This window comes from Leuciscus leuciscus (assembly GCF_965113295.1).
Source record: "Leuciscus leuciscus genome assembly, chromosome: 2".
In the NCBI taxonomy this organism is placed as follows: Eukaryota; Metazoa; Chordata; class Actinopteri; order Cypriniformes; family Leuciscidae; genus Leuciscus; species Leuciscus leuciscus.
The window spans coordinates 57,202,936-57,220,784 of record NC_138726.1 but is presented as its reverse complement, the minus strand read 5'-3'; the positions used below and the strand labels follow the sequence as shown (position 1 = coordinate 57,220,784).

At 38.5% G+C, this 17,849-nt stretch overlaps 1 protein-coding gene across 1 annotated transcript; it reads right to left on the bottom strand.

The window, feature by feature from the left end:
• Window positions 1–14,632: 14,632 nt before the first annotated feature.
• LOC309493264 (C-type mannose receptor 2-like) lies at window positions 14,633–16,991 on the bottom strand. The gene is made up of 3 exons (XM_082162430.1): window positions 16,638–16,991; window positions 15,652–15,996; window positions 14,633–15,487 (listed from the first exon to the last, which is right to left on the bottom strand). The coding sequence occupies exons 1-3, from the start codon at window positions 16,867–16,869 to the stop codon at window positions 15,120–15,122; spliced, it is 945 nt and encodes a 314-aa protein (XP_082018556.1). The 5' UTR covers window positions 16,870–16,991; the 3' UTR covers window positions 14,633–15,119.
• Between the last annotated feature and the right edge of the window lie 858 nt (window positions 16,992–17,849).

The window sequence follows — 17,849 nt, the reverse complement described above, 5'->3', positions numbered from 1 at the left end:
TCGAGTACGACGCAAGATTAATACGAGCGTGATTTGGGAACGAGTTTAGCCGTTCGACCGGGAGGGCCCTTGCAGCGTCCGACGGGAGCATGGATGACGTGCAAACTTTTAGGATACCGTGTATCAGATTTGCACAATCCCTACACACAACGCTTCGGCATGTTTCCCTCGCTCGGAAGCTTGACAGACCTCCTGCGCTTAGTTACGGTTGCTAAGCCACGATTGGCCTATGGCGGTTTTCGGGTGTGGCGTCGCGAAGGGTCAATTAGGCCCTACCGAATATTATAACTGGGTGTAGCGCGTCAAGTCACGTTGTGCGCTACATGTTACACAGTAGGGCTGCGCGATATTGAAGAAAAATGCGATAACTCATTGAATAATGCGATATGCGATACGATAATGTTTAAAGTGTGTAAAATAAACTTAAAATATCTATTATATAACCTACATACGTGTTTCACATTCTTTTTGTGACAAGAAAACATCCCTCCAACTTCTGAAAGTGAACAGCAGTGTTTTACTGAAGCATAAGAAGTGTTATTTTTACATTAGTGTAAACCACAGGGTTCAGGGTTTAGGCCTACATTAGGTTTATTTAACAACAGAAACTGAATAATCAAATGTAAAATAAAACATGGCTTAGTTTTCACTCTATGACTTAAATATATATTGATTCTTATTAAAGCTACAAAAGTTATTCAGCCAAGAGCCGTGAGTGATTTTCTCTTTGTCTTTTGTTCATGACCCCTGTTATTGCAAGCCGTTGTGATATGCATATTGCGATATATACATTTGCGATATTTCAATAATTTCTATATACTGTATTGTGCAGCCCTACTACACAGTGTTGTGGTAAAGTTATCTTACGATGAGGTAAAATGTCCTCATCCAGAGCAGTAGACAACTGCTTAATTGATGTTGCAGGTAAATATGTTTTATCATCTGCATACATGACTGTCCACACACTTTAAAACAAGAGGAAGGTCATTGGTCTTAAACAACTTCCTTGAATCACACCACATTGCAACTCTTTCACATCTGAATAACTTCCATTATAAATACACATTGTCCCCTTAGACAGTTAACTTTTAAACCAATGTAGAGTATAAGTCTGTAATCTGTAACATTTCAGTTTATCCAGCAATAATTTATAATCCAGTACATCAAAAGCTGAGCTAAAATCTAACAATACTAGCAGTTATTGTCATCAATCTATGCTCTCTCAATATCAATGCTGAAAATTAGAGAGCAAATTATTCTCCTTGCTCACAAACTATAATTTTCAATACTTTGCTAAGATCTGGTAGCAAACTTTGGTCGACTATTATGACTATTAAAACCCAGTGCTGCATTTTTCTGTAGACGAATAACCTTTGCATCTTTCCAAGCTAAAGGAAAAATCCCTTTTTCAATACTGATATTAAAGATGTGGCAAACTGGTCCTGCCAAACAACATTTCTCTTAATTTATCAACTTTATGAAAAAATCATTAAAATAATTTCCAATTTCATATTTTTTAAAAATAGTTCAAAATGACACACCTGTATCAATAAAAGGAATTTCACTTGATTTCCTATCCATTATTTCATTGAGTGTACGCCACTTTTTTTTTTTTACAATCATATTTACATACACTTATTTTAATTTTGTAAAACATTCTTTTCTTTTTCCTATTACACAGCAAAATCCCCAGTGTTAAATTAACACTCCTCAGTGTACATATGTGTCCACACTACAGGGTGTTAAAATGAACACTGAAGCAGTGTTGAAGTTAATGAGATAATTAAGTGATTAATTAAGTGATGATTGGCCATTAGTGGTGACACCTGATGTTAATAAGCAGAATCATTGACGGAACGAAAAAACAACAAGAAAAGAAAAAAGAGAAACACCAACGGACTTCGAGTCATTACACATTATTGCACTTATTATAACTAGTTTGGCTTTATTTCTGTCATACATCTACAAAAGGTCTTGAGATTCAACAGAAGTTTAGACGGTAATATTTTGTGGAATTTTTCGTTTCAAGTCACCATTAAAGTGGTCAGTGTTTGCTTTAGTTGGGCTCTTGACCCTTTCCTTTTTAACAGTATTTCTCTGGCTGCTCCAACTCTGTGTTTATAAAACACATTTGTTGTGGCAGGAGCAACTATGACTTGGGCTGTGTTTCCCGAAAGCATCGTAAGCCTAATTTAATCGTACAGACCATTTGTTGCAGTTGGTTTGCGATCAAGTTAGGCTTAAGATGCTTTTGGGAAACACAGCCCTGGTTATGTTTTGATGATGAAATTACTAGTGACCTGATTCACCAATCTCACCCAGCATTATAAACTGATAATTCAAATGCTTTATTAATTTTTCACTACAGTAGCTACTTCCAGGAATGTTTAATGATCTGAAGGTTTAAAAATCACACACAGACATCAATAATCTACATATGAATCTCAACAATGGTGACAATCACACAAAAGCTTCATGTTGCAGTGCATGATGGGAGCCACCAATCAGAACGCATCAATGGCTCACATCATGCATTGCAGCATGAATAAATTATGCAGCTGAATTTCCTGTAATTTTCATTGTTTTTTTTTTTTTTCTGTTTGCTTTTATTTTGCTATTGTTTTGTTATGACTTTAATAGCTTGTTTTGTGATGTTCAGAGATGATCTGTTTGTCACTAGTTTGTTTATTGTCACCATTGTTGAGATTCATATGCTGATTCTTGATGTCTGTGTGTTTAAACACATTAACTTCTATGCACAAAGTATTTTCTAAATTATAAATATTGCTGTTGGATCTCAAACTATAGAATCTCAGGAATACAATCACCAATACTAAAACAAGACGTCAAGCATATAAGGCTTGCTAATATGACGTCATCATGACGTATTCCCAGTGGTGAACGCAAAGCATTTTGGGAATCCGCGGCACAAACATAAGGCGCCAAACTTCATTGCATGGAGGGAAGAACGCAGTGTACATTTGATTTTCTTTTTTAATCTAAGTGTAACAAAAAAACAACAACAAAAAAAAGATTAGAGCTCTGTTTAAGGACAAGAAATTAAAACCAACGCAATGATGAATGTCCAAAAGATGGCATTGACAGACTGTTTTTAAATGAAGTTGGATAAATATTTTTTTGCTTTTAAACAGTGTGTGTGTGTGTGTTTGAGAGAGAGAGAGAGAGAGAGAGAGAGAGAGAGAGATTTTGGTTGGGTGACAGTTGTAGGTGACAGTTAAGGGGGTCGCACACCGGACGCGCAGCTCGGCGGCGCGCCACGCAGCGCCACGTCTTTTAAATTCGAACACACTATTCTCTATGAGAGTACACACACCGGCGGCGCCTTTCGGCGTCTGTCCGCGGCGGCTCAGGACCGTGTTCAAAATCCTGCCGCGCCACAGAGCGCTATTTACATAGTTTTATAATAAATTTACATTTATGTGTCTCAAATCGTAGTTAATGTATATACGGACTTAACCATGTGCTGCAATATACATTTAGTTTTATATTTATTTACAGAAATCAGAAAATTGCTGATGTTATCGGATTTTCAGGTGACAGTTGTCCTAGACGTGGCGCGGCGCGGCGCTGAGCTGCGCGTCCGGTGTGCGGCCGCCTTTAGGGTGACCAGACGTCCAGAAAAATTCGGGACAGTCCCGAAATCGAAGCTGTTGTCCCGAAACCCGAATCCGGCCCTAATTGTCCCGAAAATTATACTAAAGCAAATTCTTGAGTAGCCTAGTTATTGTCTGATAAAACTTTAAAAACTGTCCATGGAGGTTGAGTCGTCCTGCAGGCAGCCCCCGTCGGCTGCTCATTGGCTGAAGCATCTTTTCTTTTTTTCTTTTTTTTTGAAGTTCTACAAAGAGACTGTAGGCGCGAATTTAAATGCATTGATAAGCGAGCGAGAGTTGCCGCAGCCGCGAGTTCAGTGAATGTGCAGGCAGCCACTCATAAAGGAGTGATTGATTGGTCGCGGCACTGTGTGCAAAAAAATTCTTCGGCCTAATGTCTGATGTTGGGTTACACAAAGCAAATCATCTACACAATTATTTAGTTTTCTTATTTAATGACCGACAATTTCGTCATAATAATAATTTTGGCATAAGGCTTATTAGAGTAAGGCTATATAGCCTGAAATGTCTGATTTACGCACTGTTACAACAGTCTTTTTTTCTTTTCTTTTTTTTTTTTACAATGAAATTTGAGTTCATGATTTTAATGTTATTGTTTTTTGTGGCAGACTAAAGATTAATGACAGACTGTTGATCTTTGAATAAAAATATGTTTGGTTCAGGTTTGAAAAATAATTTTATTATAGGCTATGTAGTCTAATATCATAGTAGGACTACCCCAAAACCTCCCCAAACAACAACAACAACAACAACCAATCTCATCTGGTCACCCTTACAGTTTGACAAGAGTTTACAGATTACAGTTTCACAAAAGCACAATGTTGTGTTTTATTGCGAGTGTACACAAATATAAGTAAACACTTTGCACAATTGAACAAAATGACAAAGTATGTTTTTATGTTGCCACTGTTCGATCGCGATCGCGCTCGCTCTGCTCGTAAGGATCCAGTCCTTTGATTCCCTTTATTTTCTCGTCATATCTCGTTTTTGCATTAGGATTTAGTTTTAGGCGGTATGCTCTGACAATGTTTTCTTTAGCCCGCTGCATTTTGTAGGATTATATTCTGTTTTTCATGCTAATTTTTCATTATTTTCATGGCAGAACACTAGCCTGCTATGCCCATAGACATATGGCTATGCCAGCCTGGCCAAACATACCCATAATTCTTTGCGTTCTGAAGCGGTTGCCGCCCCTTTGGTCACATGTCTTAGCGATCTCTATAGTCAAAGATTTAGACTTTGAATGACATCAGGGAATCAAGTCACTACTTGCTGATAATAATCATCAAAACATATTGTGAGCAGGTCATGTTTTCACTTGCAGTAACAAATGTGCTTTATAAACACAATGTTGGAACAGTCAGAGAAAAACTGACAGTAAAAATGAAAAGGGTCAAGAGCCCAACTAAAGCAAACACTGATCACCATAATGGTGACTTGATACGAAAAATTTCATAAAACATTACCGTCTAAACTTCTGTTGAATCTCAAGAACTTTTGTAGATGTATGACAGAAATAAAGTCAAACTGAAGTGCAACAATGTGTAATGACTCAAAGTCAGTTGTAGTTCTTGTGTTTCTCTTTTTTTCTGTTATTGTTTTTTCTCTTTCCGTCAATGATTCTGCTTATTAACATCAGGTGTCACCACTAATGGCCAATCATCACTTAATTAATCACTTAATTATCTCATTAACTTCAACACTGCTTCAGTGTTAATTTTAACACCCTGTAGTGTGGACACATATGTACACTGAGGAGTGTTAATTTAACACTGGGGATTTTGCTGTGTAATTTTAGTTACTTGATTTCTTAATTTGCAATAGACGTCCCAATCCTCCTTGTTCCCAGTTCTGTTTGCTGTACCCTTTGCCAAATCTCTCTCAAACATAGTGTTTTTCAACTTATTAACAATCCATGGTACCCTAACATTCTTCACCCTAACCCTAATATTTTTTCATATGTGCATGTTTGTCCACCTAAGGGTAAAATAATCTTTCAAATGCTGGCAATGCATTATCAGGATGAACTTCCTTATAAACATCAATCCAACATACATTATTTACGTCTGAACAAAATGATTCTTGACAATCTCTTATATGATATTTTATAAATTACTTTCGGTTTCCTTAGTTTTCTAAGTGTTTACATGCTTGCTAATGAAACTTAATGTCTTTTGATGCTTATGTGCTTAAAGGCCTTAAATGCTTGAACCCCGATAAATTTTGCTTGCAGCTTTAATTCTACATGGTTATTGATATGCTATTTGTTTGAATCCCTCTTTGTTTGTATCTTTAACCTAACTTTGTAAGTGACTTCTGAATATTAGGCCTACTTTCTGCCCTTGGTGTGTGTATTTTGCTTTGATGTTTATGTTTATTTTGTTCTATTCCTTAATCCAGTCCCAGTGGTTCTCAAACTGTTTAGAGTTGTACCCCATGAGGCTTTAACATCCTTCTGCGTACCCACACTCTTCAGTCACACCTTTTTCAGTAAGAGACAATATTTGCCCCCTTAAATCGATTTTTCCAGTGTATTTTTACCTTAACAAATACCTTTATAAAATAAATAATCCTTTAAATAAATATAAAGTTCAATAGAGAAACATGCAATGATGGTAAAAATGAAGTGATGCTTTTAAATATTAAATTAAAACTGCCAGTAGGTGGTGAGACATTCATTCATTTAGTAACGAAGCAAGTGGCTGCATTTATGAATTAATCATTGAATCATTGACTCTAATGATTCGTTCAAAGCATTCAAAACATTGCTGTGTGCTGCAGTTCTGCTGTGGCTTTCGTTGGAGATATTATTTTGTTGTAAAAAAATATTAATATTTCATTTGTTGAACTTTTGTATAAAATCAATGTCACATTTGCAATCGTGTGGATCTTCATATAATGTGATAACAGGAACTCACACTGGGTATGTCTTTGTATCGAAGAGAGTTTGAATTATATCGATCTCCATGCACAGCCTGTGTCTATATTTGTTCTTCATGCTATAAGTGCTAAATCCCTACTTTTACCAAGGTAACGTACATTGTCGAGAACGGCAGTATAGCGCGATTTGCTGAGGCAGCAATCTGCACGAGACCTGTCATATAGTCTCTACACCCCAGCTAACAGGGAACGTTCCCAGAACTTTCACTAACGTTCTTTAAAAGTTGTGTAAATGTTAGCACCAAACGTTATTAAAATAATGTTTTCCGAACGTTCATACAACGTTATTAACGTTCTTGTAACGTTGAGAAAAAAACGTTCTTAGAACAACGTTCTTGGAACGTCTTTATGACGTTATTTGTGATTGATTAACGTCCTCATAACGTTGATAGAAAACCTTTGAGGGTTAGTTCACCCAAAAATGTATATTCTGTCAGTAATTATACACCCTCATGTTGTTCCAACCCCTTAAAGGATAATTCCTGTATTTAGCACTTTGAGTCTCTTTTCTGGTTTGTTTTGGATGAACTAGAGCGGTGGACACAGAAATGTTGACGATGGGTCCTGTCTCGACTTTTTGACTTGTTTAGAATCGCCTTTGACGGCTTCAGAGTGGCTGGCTATGGACATGCACGAACATGTCCTTAAAACAACCCTTAACGTTCGTTTTCAAAACTGTGCAACTCACCGAGTGTTTAGTGGTGTTCGTTAATGATTAAAAACAAATATATCGGCACAATGTATGATTTCAATCCGTGTTATTTGCTATAGTGGAACTATTTTTTCAGATAACTCACAACTGCGTATAAACTTCCGCTCGATATTTGAGTCACTCTGAAGCATCTTTTCCGTTCCCGGTAGCGCAGTAATATCAACGAGCAACGAGTCCTCCAACAGAAATCAATGGGATTTTACAAAATGGCAAATAAAACACGACAGAAACTGTATTTCGCTACGCTACTTGCTTTTAATCATCAACGAACACCACTAACCACTCGGTGAGTTGCACAGTTTTGAAAACGAACGTTAAGGGTTGTTTTAAGGACATGTTCGGGCATGCCCGTAGTCAGCCACTCTGAAGCGGTCAAAGGGCGATTCTAAACGAGTCAAAAAGTCGAGACAGGACCATCGTCACAGATCAGATAGCTATCTGATTTATCAAAACGATTCCTTTTACACCTGGTTACATAAATGTGTTTTTGCAAAACAGATATAAATCCGATCTTCAAATCCCAGCGCTATATGCAGATTTAATGGAGTGCACGTCACCGAACACAGTTATGAGCTGCATTTTATTGATCATCAGTCCCTAATAAAACAAAGACACAACATACTCGCCCCCAGACAGATCATAACATAGAACAAACGAATCACAAATACATGAATATGTAACAGAGGCCCATACGGAAGAAAATTAATAGTTGAATAAAGTCTTTATTTATTATATAAAGTCTAATATCCAAGATGGCGCCGCGGATGGCTGCCTCGGTGTGGAGCTCTCCAGTTATTGTGTTGTTTTTGTTGGTTTGTTCTGCGTTTAGTCATTCTTTTCCTATCAGTTTCACCAAAGACGAACTACTGGACATTAGGAAACACACACCAGACAACTTTTTTACAGATTTTGATTACTCAGACGTTTTACTGGACATTCTCGTCGGAGGGGCAGCGGTGTTGTTCAAACGCGCGGTCAGACGCAAACGCGGGAAGCGCGCTGGCGCGCTGGTTAAACTCCGCGAGCGCGGCCTCCGTACTGCACTCCCCAGTATTCATCTTGCGAATCTCCGATCTCTTCCTAACAAAATGGACGAACTTCTTCTCCTCACCCGCACTAACAAGGATTTTTTAAACTCCGCTGCTCTGTGCTTCACTGAAACCTGGCTGAGTGAAGCCATACCGGACAACGCACTACATCTGCCGGGCTTTCAGCTGTTCCGAGCGGATCGCATCGCGGAACTAACGGGGAAAACGAGAGGTGGTGGATTGTGTTTCTACATTAACGAAAGTTGGTGTTCAGATGTAACAACACTGAAGAAGATGTGCTCTCCTAATTTAGAGGCACATTTCATAAACTGTAAACCTTTCTACTCGCCGCGGGAGTTTTCCTCATTCATTCTCGCGAATGTTTACATTCCTCCAGACGCGTGTGTGAGCGCGGCGATACAACAGCTGGCTGAACATATAGCTGAAATGGAACAAAGGTACCCAGACTCTCTTTTAATCATTCTTGGGGATTTTAACAAAGCAAATCTCTCCCGTGAACTGCCAAAATACAGACAGCATGTTACATGTCCTACCAGAGACAGTAATATATTGGACCACTGTTACACCACGATAAAGAATGCGTATCACTCCGTCCCACGGGCAGCTTTGGGGCTCTCTGATCATTGTTTGGTTCATCTTATACCGACCTACAGGCAGAAACTGAAATCAGCTAAACCTGTAATAAGGACTGTAAAAAGATGGACCAACGAAGCAGAGCAGGATCTACAGGCCTGCTTCGATTGCACTGATTGGACTGTTTTTGAAGCTGCAGCCACCGATCTGGATGAGCTCACAGATACTGTAACATCATATATCAGTTTCTGTGAGGATACATGCATTCCTACCAGGACATTCTTATCATTCACTAATGATAAACCATGGTTTACTGGGAAACTCAAACAGCTTCGTCATGCCAAAGAGGATGCTTACAGAAGTGGGGATAAAATCTTGTATAACCAGGCCAGAAACAGACTGACAAAGGAGATCAGAGTTGCTAAAAGAAGCTACTCTGAAAAGCTGAAAAACCAGTTTTCAGCCAACGACCCGGCATCAGTCTGGAGAGGCCTGAGGAACATCACCAACTACAAATCACCATCCCCCCGATCTGTGGAGAATCAACAACTGGCTGACACTCTCAATGCATTCTATTGCAGGTTTGAGAAGCCCAGACTCACACCTCACACCCGCTCTGATGTGCACTTCACACATCCACCATCACCTCCTGCAACCCCTCTCCTCCCCCCTTCTGCCATCCAACCTGAGCTTAAGGTCTGTGTGGAGGACGTGAGCCGAGTCTTCAAAAAACAGAAGACTAGGAAAGCTTCAGGCCCAGACGGCATCTCATCTGCTTGTCTAAAAGCCTGCGCTGACCAACTGGCCCCAGTCTTCACGCAGATCTTCAACAGATCATTGGAGCAGTGTGAAGTTCCCTGCTGCTTCAAACGCTCCACTATCATTCCGGTTCCCAAAAAACCTAAAATCACTGGACTTAATGACTACAGACCTGTCGCTCTCACGTCTGTGGTCATGAAGTCGTTTGAAAGACTGGTGTTGGCCTATCTGAAGGACATCACTGGACCCCTTCTGGATCCCTTTCAGTTTGCTTACAGAGCAAACAGGTCTGTGGATGATGCAGTCAACATGGGACTGCACTATATCCTGCAACATCTTGACAGACCTGGGACTTATGCACGGATCTTATTTGTGGACTTCAGTTCGGCCTTCAATACCATCATCCCTGATCTTCTCACAGCCAAACTGACTCAGCTCTCCATGCCATCCTCAATCTGTCAGTGGATCTCCAGCTTCCTGACAGACCGGCAGCAGCGAGTGAGACTGGGGAAGCTCACATCCAGGACCCTCACCATCAGCACTGGCGCCCCCCAAGGGTGCGTTCTCTCCCCACTGCTCTTCTCCCTGTACACTAATGACTGCACTTCTAAAGACCCCTCTGTCAAGCTCCTGAAATTTGCAGACGACACCACCGTCATCGGTCTCATCCAAAATGGTGACGAGTCTGCTTACAGACTGGGGGTTGAACAGCTGGCTGTCTGGTGCAGCTATAACAACCTTGAGCTGAACACGCTCAAAACAGTGGAGATGATTGTGGATTTCAGGAGAAAATCCCCAGCACTCCCCCCTCTCACCATCATGAACAGCACTGTGGAAGCAGTGGAGTCATTCAGGTTCCTGGGCTCTACCATCTCTCAGGACCTGAAGTGGGCAAATCACATTGACTCCATTGTGAAAAAGGCCCAGCAGAGACTGTACTTCCTTCGCCAGCTGAAGAAGTTCAATCTGCCACAGGAGCTGCTGATCCAGTTCTACTCAGCCGTCATTGAGTCTGTTTTAAGCACTTCCATCACTGTCTGGTTTGGTTCAGCTACCAAATCGGACATCAGGAGACTACAACGGACAGTCCGGACAGCAGAGAGGATTATTGGTGCCCCCCTGCCAACCCTCCAGGACCTGTACTCTTCCAGAGTGAGGAAGAGAGCAGGTAAAATCATCACAGACTCCACTCACCCTGGACACCCCCTGTTTGAACTGTTACCGTCAGGACGGCGACACAGATCACTGGCCACAAGAACATCCAGGCACAGGAACAGTTTCTTTCCACAGGCCATTTCCCTTCTGAACACTTAACATGCCCCCCAAGGCATATGCCTGCAAGTGCAATACTCCCACTGTCTAGTGCAATATTCTCTTAACTCAGGTGATATTTATATTTATATTATTCATACTACTCAAAATACTGTAAATATGTTCATAATCTGTAACATGCACTAGACTCCCACTGTCTAGTGTAATATTCTCTAACTCAGGTGATATTTATATTTATATTATTCATACTTCTCAAAATACTGTAAATATGTTCATAATCTGTAAATGTTTATTCAGACTAAACCCAACTGTGACCCCTTTTTTTTACTTTTTATACTATTTTATTTTATTTTATTTTTTTATATATTTTATTCTTAGAATTTGTATTACTATGTTTCTTGTTGTATTTGTATTTGTATATGTGCACTGGAAGCTTCAGTACCAAGAAAAATTCCTTGTGGGTGCAAGCACACTTGGCAATAAAGCTCTTTCTGATTCTGATTCTGATTCTTCTGATTTATTTTGTTTTTTTGTGCACAAAAATTATTGTTGTCGCTTGAGATAAACTCACCAGAATAAAATTGCCTAGAAGCCTATGGTGTAGTGAGCCAGCTCTCAGATTTCATCAAAAATATGTTAATTTGTGTTCTAAAGATGAACGGGGGTCTTAAAGGGATAGTTCGCCCAAAAAAGATATTTAACCCATGATTTACTCACCCTCAAGCCGTTCGAGATGCATATGTCAATCTTTTTTCAGACGAACACATTTTCAGTTATTTAGAATTATTTTATAAAGTTTTAAATATGTATATTTTTACGACAAAACCGCACGGATTACCTTCAGAAGACCTTAATTTATCCCCCTGGAGCCAGATGGATTACTTTTGTGAAGGATGCATGCACATTTTGGGACTTGAACGATGTGGACCCCATAGCTTCACATTATAACCACTGAAAGATCTAAGACATTTTCTAAAATAACTGAAAATATGTTTGTCTGAAAAAAGATTGAAATATGCATCTCGAACGGCTTGAGGGTGAGTAAATCATGGGTTAAATATCATTTTTGGGCGAACTATCCCTTTAAGGGGTTGTAATAACATGAGGGTGAGTGATTACTGACAGAATTTTTCTGTTTTCAACACCGTTTTCATTTCATTTAAATGTTTATATGAAAATATTTGTTGTTGTTTTTTTAAGCTATAATGTAGCGTTTAAAATGTATGATAATCATATGAAATTTTCTACTTTTTGATGTGCTGTAAAAGTGTGCGCTTATAATTCACATGGTTGTGTTAATAAAAAAATAAAGTTGGACGAATTGTGCAGAATTTTTTTTCTAACCTTAAAATAACTTTTTAACTTGAAAGAAAGTGGACATTTTAATGTTCTTTGAATGTTGTATTGTTAATAACATTTTGGGCGAAAGAACGTTGCAGGAATGTTATGCTTACCTTAAGATGATGTTCCAGCAACGTTATGCCAATGTTTCGGCAAAGTTATGATAACCATAAGATAACGTTGCATGAACGTTATGCTAACCTTAAGATAACGTTCCATGAATGTTATGCTAACCTTAAGAATGTTCCAGCAATGTTGTGCTAATGTTCCAGCAACGTTATGCTAACCTTAAGATAACGTTACAGCAACGTTATGCAAACCTTAAGATAACGTTCCATGAACGTTACGCAAACCTTAAGATAACGTTCCATGAACGCTATGCTAACCTTAAGATAACATTCCATGAACGTTATGCTAACCTTAAGATAACATTCCATGAACGTTATGCTAACCTTAAGAATGTTCCAGCAATGTTGTGCTAACGTTCCAGCAATGTTGTGCTAACCTTAAGATAACATTCTAGCAACGTTATGCAAACCTTAAGATAATGTTCCGGCAATGTTGTGCTAACGTTCCAGCAACGTTATGCTAACCTTAAGATAACATTCTAGCAACGTTATGCAAACCTTAAGATAATGTTCCAGCAATGTTGTGCTAACGTTCCAGCAATGTTATGCTAACCTTAAGATAACATTCTAGCAACGTTATGCAAACCTTAAGATAATGTTCTGGCAACGTTATGCTAACGTTCCGGCAACATTATGCTAACGTTCCAACAATGTTTTTCTAACATTAAAATACCATTCCAGCAACGTTAAGCAAACTGGACATTTCAACATTTTTAGAACATTTCAAGTCAACGTTCCCACAACGTTCTTAGGACATATTTTTGTTAGCTGGGACGCTGCTTAAACGCAGAAAGTTTTGACCGCAAAAGATGAGGTAATTTGATCGGATGTCATGCATTTATTTTACCTGATAGAAATGCATGCTCAGTTTAAATCTTATTTTAAGGTGAGGTAGAATTAAATGAACGGCAAAATTCAGCATTTTGTTATATGAACATATATATTTGATATAACATATATATTTGTCAATGAATATATACACCTCTTATCGATGATTACTGAGTGCTCTCCACTCGTGTTAATTATCTGAACGTGCTCCTCCCGAACTTTGTTAATAAAACATCATATGTTAGGCTATGTTTACACGGAAACGATGGCGTTGCGTTATCACTTTTTATTCTGCGTTTAGACGAGCGTTATGGGGGGAAGTCTGCGTGCATATGGTGACGCAAAAGTGTGTGAAATTCGATGTAGTATGCACTCCAGGCGGCTAGGTGGCAATGTGAAGCACTGCCACACAACAACGGCAAGTCCACGCGCCTGCGTACAACCTTCAACTTTTGCGTTTTTACCAAGCGGCAACATTCTAATCTGAAAAATGAAGCCTACCCGGAAGTGCGAAAAACTGCAATACATCGAAAATCCGCTAGGGGAAGGTCCCAAAAGGGAGCAAATGTCCATACACCCCCATGTTAAAATGTCCGTTTTCACAGCATAAATTCATGTTTTTACAGGTTGGTCCCATGGACTTTTATTGTATTTTTCGATAGGTTCCGAGTGCCTGACAACTGTGAGGGGGGTGAATTTTTTTCTAACTCGTTAGTTTAGATCGTATTTAGATATAAAATGTATGACAAATAAGGGCGCGATTGACAGCTTGATTGACAGCTGACAACGAGCATAGGCTGCGCCGAGTGGAATTCCTGAAATTTGACGTCTCGGCCATGATCTGACACAACACATCATACCTGTAAGTTATCCTTTCTGAACATTTGTATTGAAATATGACGCCGCCCATACCCCCCATAAACGGCCTCAAAACCGTTCTTCAGAAGTCTATGGGTGACGTCACAGACGCTTTGTCCATATTTTTTACAGTCTATGGTTTTTACCCTTTAGACTGTGGAGCGTTTTTAAGATTTCCACTCTGGAGGGTGGTTTCACTTTTTTGCGTTTTTAAGCCCCAAAATTGCTGTCGCCGTCTAAACGAAAGGCACATCTGATAAAATATTTTTACGGTTTCACCCATGAGCGTTCTTAAATTCATGTTGAGATGTACTGTATATGTCTATTATTAGTAAACCTTTTGTGTGTGAGTTTGGGTTTTTATAAATGTAAAATAATTCTTCTTCTAAGTCAGTTCAGTTGAGCTGGTGCTCCTTTGAATTAGTTTCAACATCAAATACAATTCACATTCACAAGATATTTTATACTCAACTTCCACTTTTTCCTTTAAGAATAAACTATATTTCATTTCATTGAGACAAACATCGATGCTCATAGTCACTTTTTAAACAAGTCATTTTTAATTGTATGACTAGTGCAAAACACAGGAGTGATCAGAAGAAAGTTGCCAAACCACCAAAACACCAAGATCCAATGAAATCAACTGATGTGGTTTAAGTTTTTTTTTGTTTTTTTTTATCTTCTACTTTCTAGTTGACTGCAAGTACATTGGATTGAACAGACTGTGTCAAGAATATTGAGTTGTTTCTGAAAGTGACTAAATTTAAAATGTATATGAAGCCACATATAAAAAAATTATTTTGATTTCATGGGGTCTTTAAAACGTGTGTGTGCGTGTGTGTGCGTGTGTGTGTGTGTGTGTGTGTGTGTATATAGTGCACAAAAGTATTTTAAAATCTGATATATAAAAAAAACTCATACGATAATCTTCAGTAACAGAAATTATCATTGTAAATTGACATAAGCACTGATAAAAACAGTACAAGACGTGTTTGCCAGTAATTAAAGAACACAAACATATCCTTCACTCCTCAGATCTGCTGCAGATGAAGTTGAGTTTGTGGTGTTCAGGACGGCTGATCCAGCGCTGATCTCCTCCAGACTGAACTGCTCCAGATCTCACTCCAGACTCACAGTCCTCGTCTCCTGTGCCGTTCCCTGGAGCCCAGTTCTGATAGCACACGGTCTCTCCGCTCACCCAGAACCAGAGGCCCACAGTGCAGGAGTGACGTAAACCCAACCACACCGCCTCAGTAGACGCACGTTTAACCACATTCATCACACGACGCTGCATCTCTTCTGAATGAACCGAGACCAGATCCGTATAATTCTGTCTGCAGTGTCTCAGAGCTTCAGGCCACGTCAGAGTCTCTGTGATCAGAATCAGTTTATCTGGACACAAAACAAACCACAAGCAAAAACTACAGAGAGACTGATCAAAAACAACATGCAGAACAAACACTGTGGAGGAATCTGTCATGTCAGACATGTAGCGTGAACTTTAAGATATCTGGAGGTGATGGATGGATTGTGTGTGTTTGTGAGGATCTGCTCACCTTCATGACACACAAAAGGATATTGGATGTTGCAAGAGACGTCATACCACTGACTCTGAGCTTTTGGAATGATCATTGTACAGTTTTCATTTCCTCCAACATTATTAGGTTCACCAGAAGCCCAGTATGTGAATGAGAAGTTACTCTGATCTGACCACTGCCATGAGTCTCTGAACAGACCGATCCAGACATCATTAGATATGTGACTATCAGTGATGAACTTCTGAATCTGTTGATTCTCATTCTGGTTCCTCACACTGACCAGATCAGTGTGATTCTGTCTGCAGTAACTCTGAGCGTCTGTCCAGTTCTTCGTCTGATTGACAAAGACGAGTCCTTCGTTCACTTTAAGAAAAACAAATGGAAACATATTCATGAATCAGTTTGTTCATTATTCTTATTCTGATTTATGGCTCATGGTTTTTAATGTGAATAAGAGCAGCGAAGCATCAGAAACACGTGACATTCAAAGACTGTTTCTACAGCTGATGATATATTAAATATTCACTGTATATTAAGTTTTTGCTGATATAACATTAAGTAACATTTGTGAATATTGTGATGATTTTCAAACTCTTTACTTCTCCATTATGTTTCCTTACATGATTATCTGATATATATGCATTACAATTTATTCCAAAACCATGGTTTGATATGTAATTTACAGTATAAATTTTGCTAAAAAAAAACTAAAATTAAATAATTAAATTGAATTCATTAAAAATGATTCTCTATGCTCTCTAATGGCAGATTCTGAAAGTTATCAACAACAAAAGATCAACATGCATTAATTAAAATCTTTTTTTCCAGTCCAATATTGGTTTGTCTCTAGACATTTACTACAAGTTGTGTCCCCTATATTTATGACCACATTAAAAAGTAGAAGAAATTAGTATTGCATTAAAATTTTGTAAAGTATATGGTGTATCTTTTTTATAAGAATGTTTATATGAATGTTTATTGTGATTGTATGGAGCTGCACTTACTGTTAGATGAACTGCAGATGAAAGTCAGGCTTTTACTACATGACTCATCATGCCATTCTCCATTTCTCATCATAGCACAGCTCTCAACTCCACCATTAGGTTGTCCAGATCCCCAGTTCAGATAGAGCGCAGGTTCACCTGAAGACCACTGCCATATCCTCTGCAACCCAATCCAGATATACTGATCACCTCTATCATTCACACTCTTATTCAGCTCGTTCATGTCGTTCATGTTGTCAACGGTGGCCAGATCTGTGTAATTCTCTCTGCAGAATCTCTGAGCTTCAGTCCAGTTCTTCAACACGTTTATAAAGTGATACTGACGCTGAACACATTCAGATATGGAGCAGAGAGCTGTGAAAGAGAGTGTTTGATTTAATGCTTTTCATAACAGGGTCAAACCTGCCCTTACGAAAAAAAAAGTATACTTCAAGTTAATTTTATGAAGTATACTTGAGTAATGTTCAAGTATATTTTTAAGTATACATTATGTAGTAAGTATACTAATGTCAACATGTACTAGTAGTAAACTTGTAAGTGTACTATTTTAATACCGCTTGGGACTAAATTGGCCCACTTGAAGTATATAAAAGTATATGTTTAAGTGTACTATAAGTGTAACAGTAGTAAACTTTAAGTGCACAACTAGTTCCTAATTATGTTTCTCATTTGTACTGCAAGTGAACTTATGAGTATACTAGTAGTTTACTATTTTAATACTTGTAGCAACTTTGAAGTGTACTCTCAGTAAACTACTAGTTTAGTAGTTTTATTCTACAAGTTTTCTTTAAGTGAACTTAACATTATACTTATTGTTTACTATTTATATACATTTTTTGCAGTTGCAGTAGGCCTATACTACTATGTTCAAATGTTTTTTTTTTATACTTGAAAAATACCTTTAACTCTACTTTAATTTTAAAAACATTTTATTAGCTTCATGCATCCTTTTTTATCAACACTTGAATGTCAGTAAGTTTCATAAAGGCAACATTTTAAACAAAATAGTTGAGAAAATCACATTTTTGTCAAAGACTACGCCTTGATCAGATCCATAACGATGATCAAAACACAGGTGGAGTAGATCGAGTCCAACACCCCCAAAGCTTCACAGTCGTTCTCTTACGAGAGGTACTCTCGTACTGCGTAATATCTTACGCTAGGGGAAATCTCTTTTCCGCGAGATACTGAAGCCAAAAAATTATCCTTAAT

Excerpts from the sequence above, each read along its gene's own strand:
- LOC309493264 (XM_082162430.1), bottom strand. The coding sequence starts at position 16,869 with ATGAACGACATGAACGAGCTGAATAAGAGTGTGAATGATAGAGGTGAT. Across the intron at positions 15,997-16,637 it reads CATCTGCAGTTCATCTAACA|TGAACGAAGGACTCGTCTTT; the intron begins GTAAGTGCAGCT and ends TTTTTCTTAAAG. Across the intron at positions 15,488-15,651 it reads TCCTTTTGTGTGTCATGAAG|ATAAACTGATTCTGATCACA; the intron begins GTGAGCAGATCC and ends TTTTGTGTCCAG.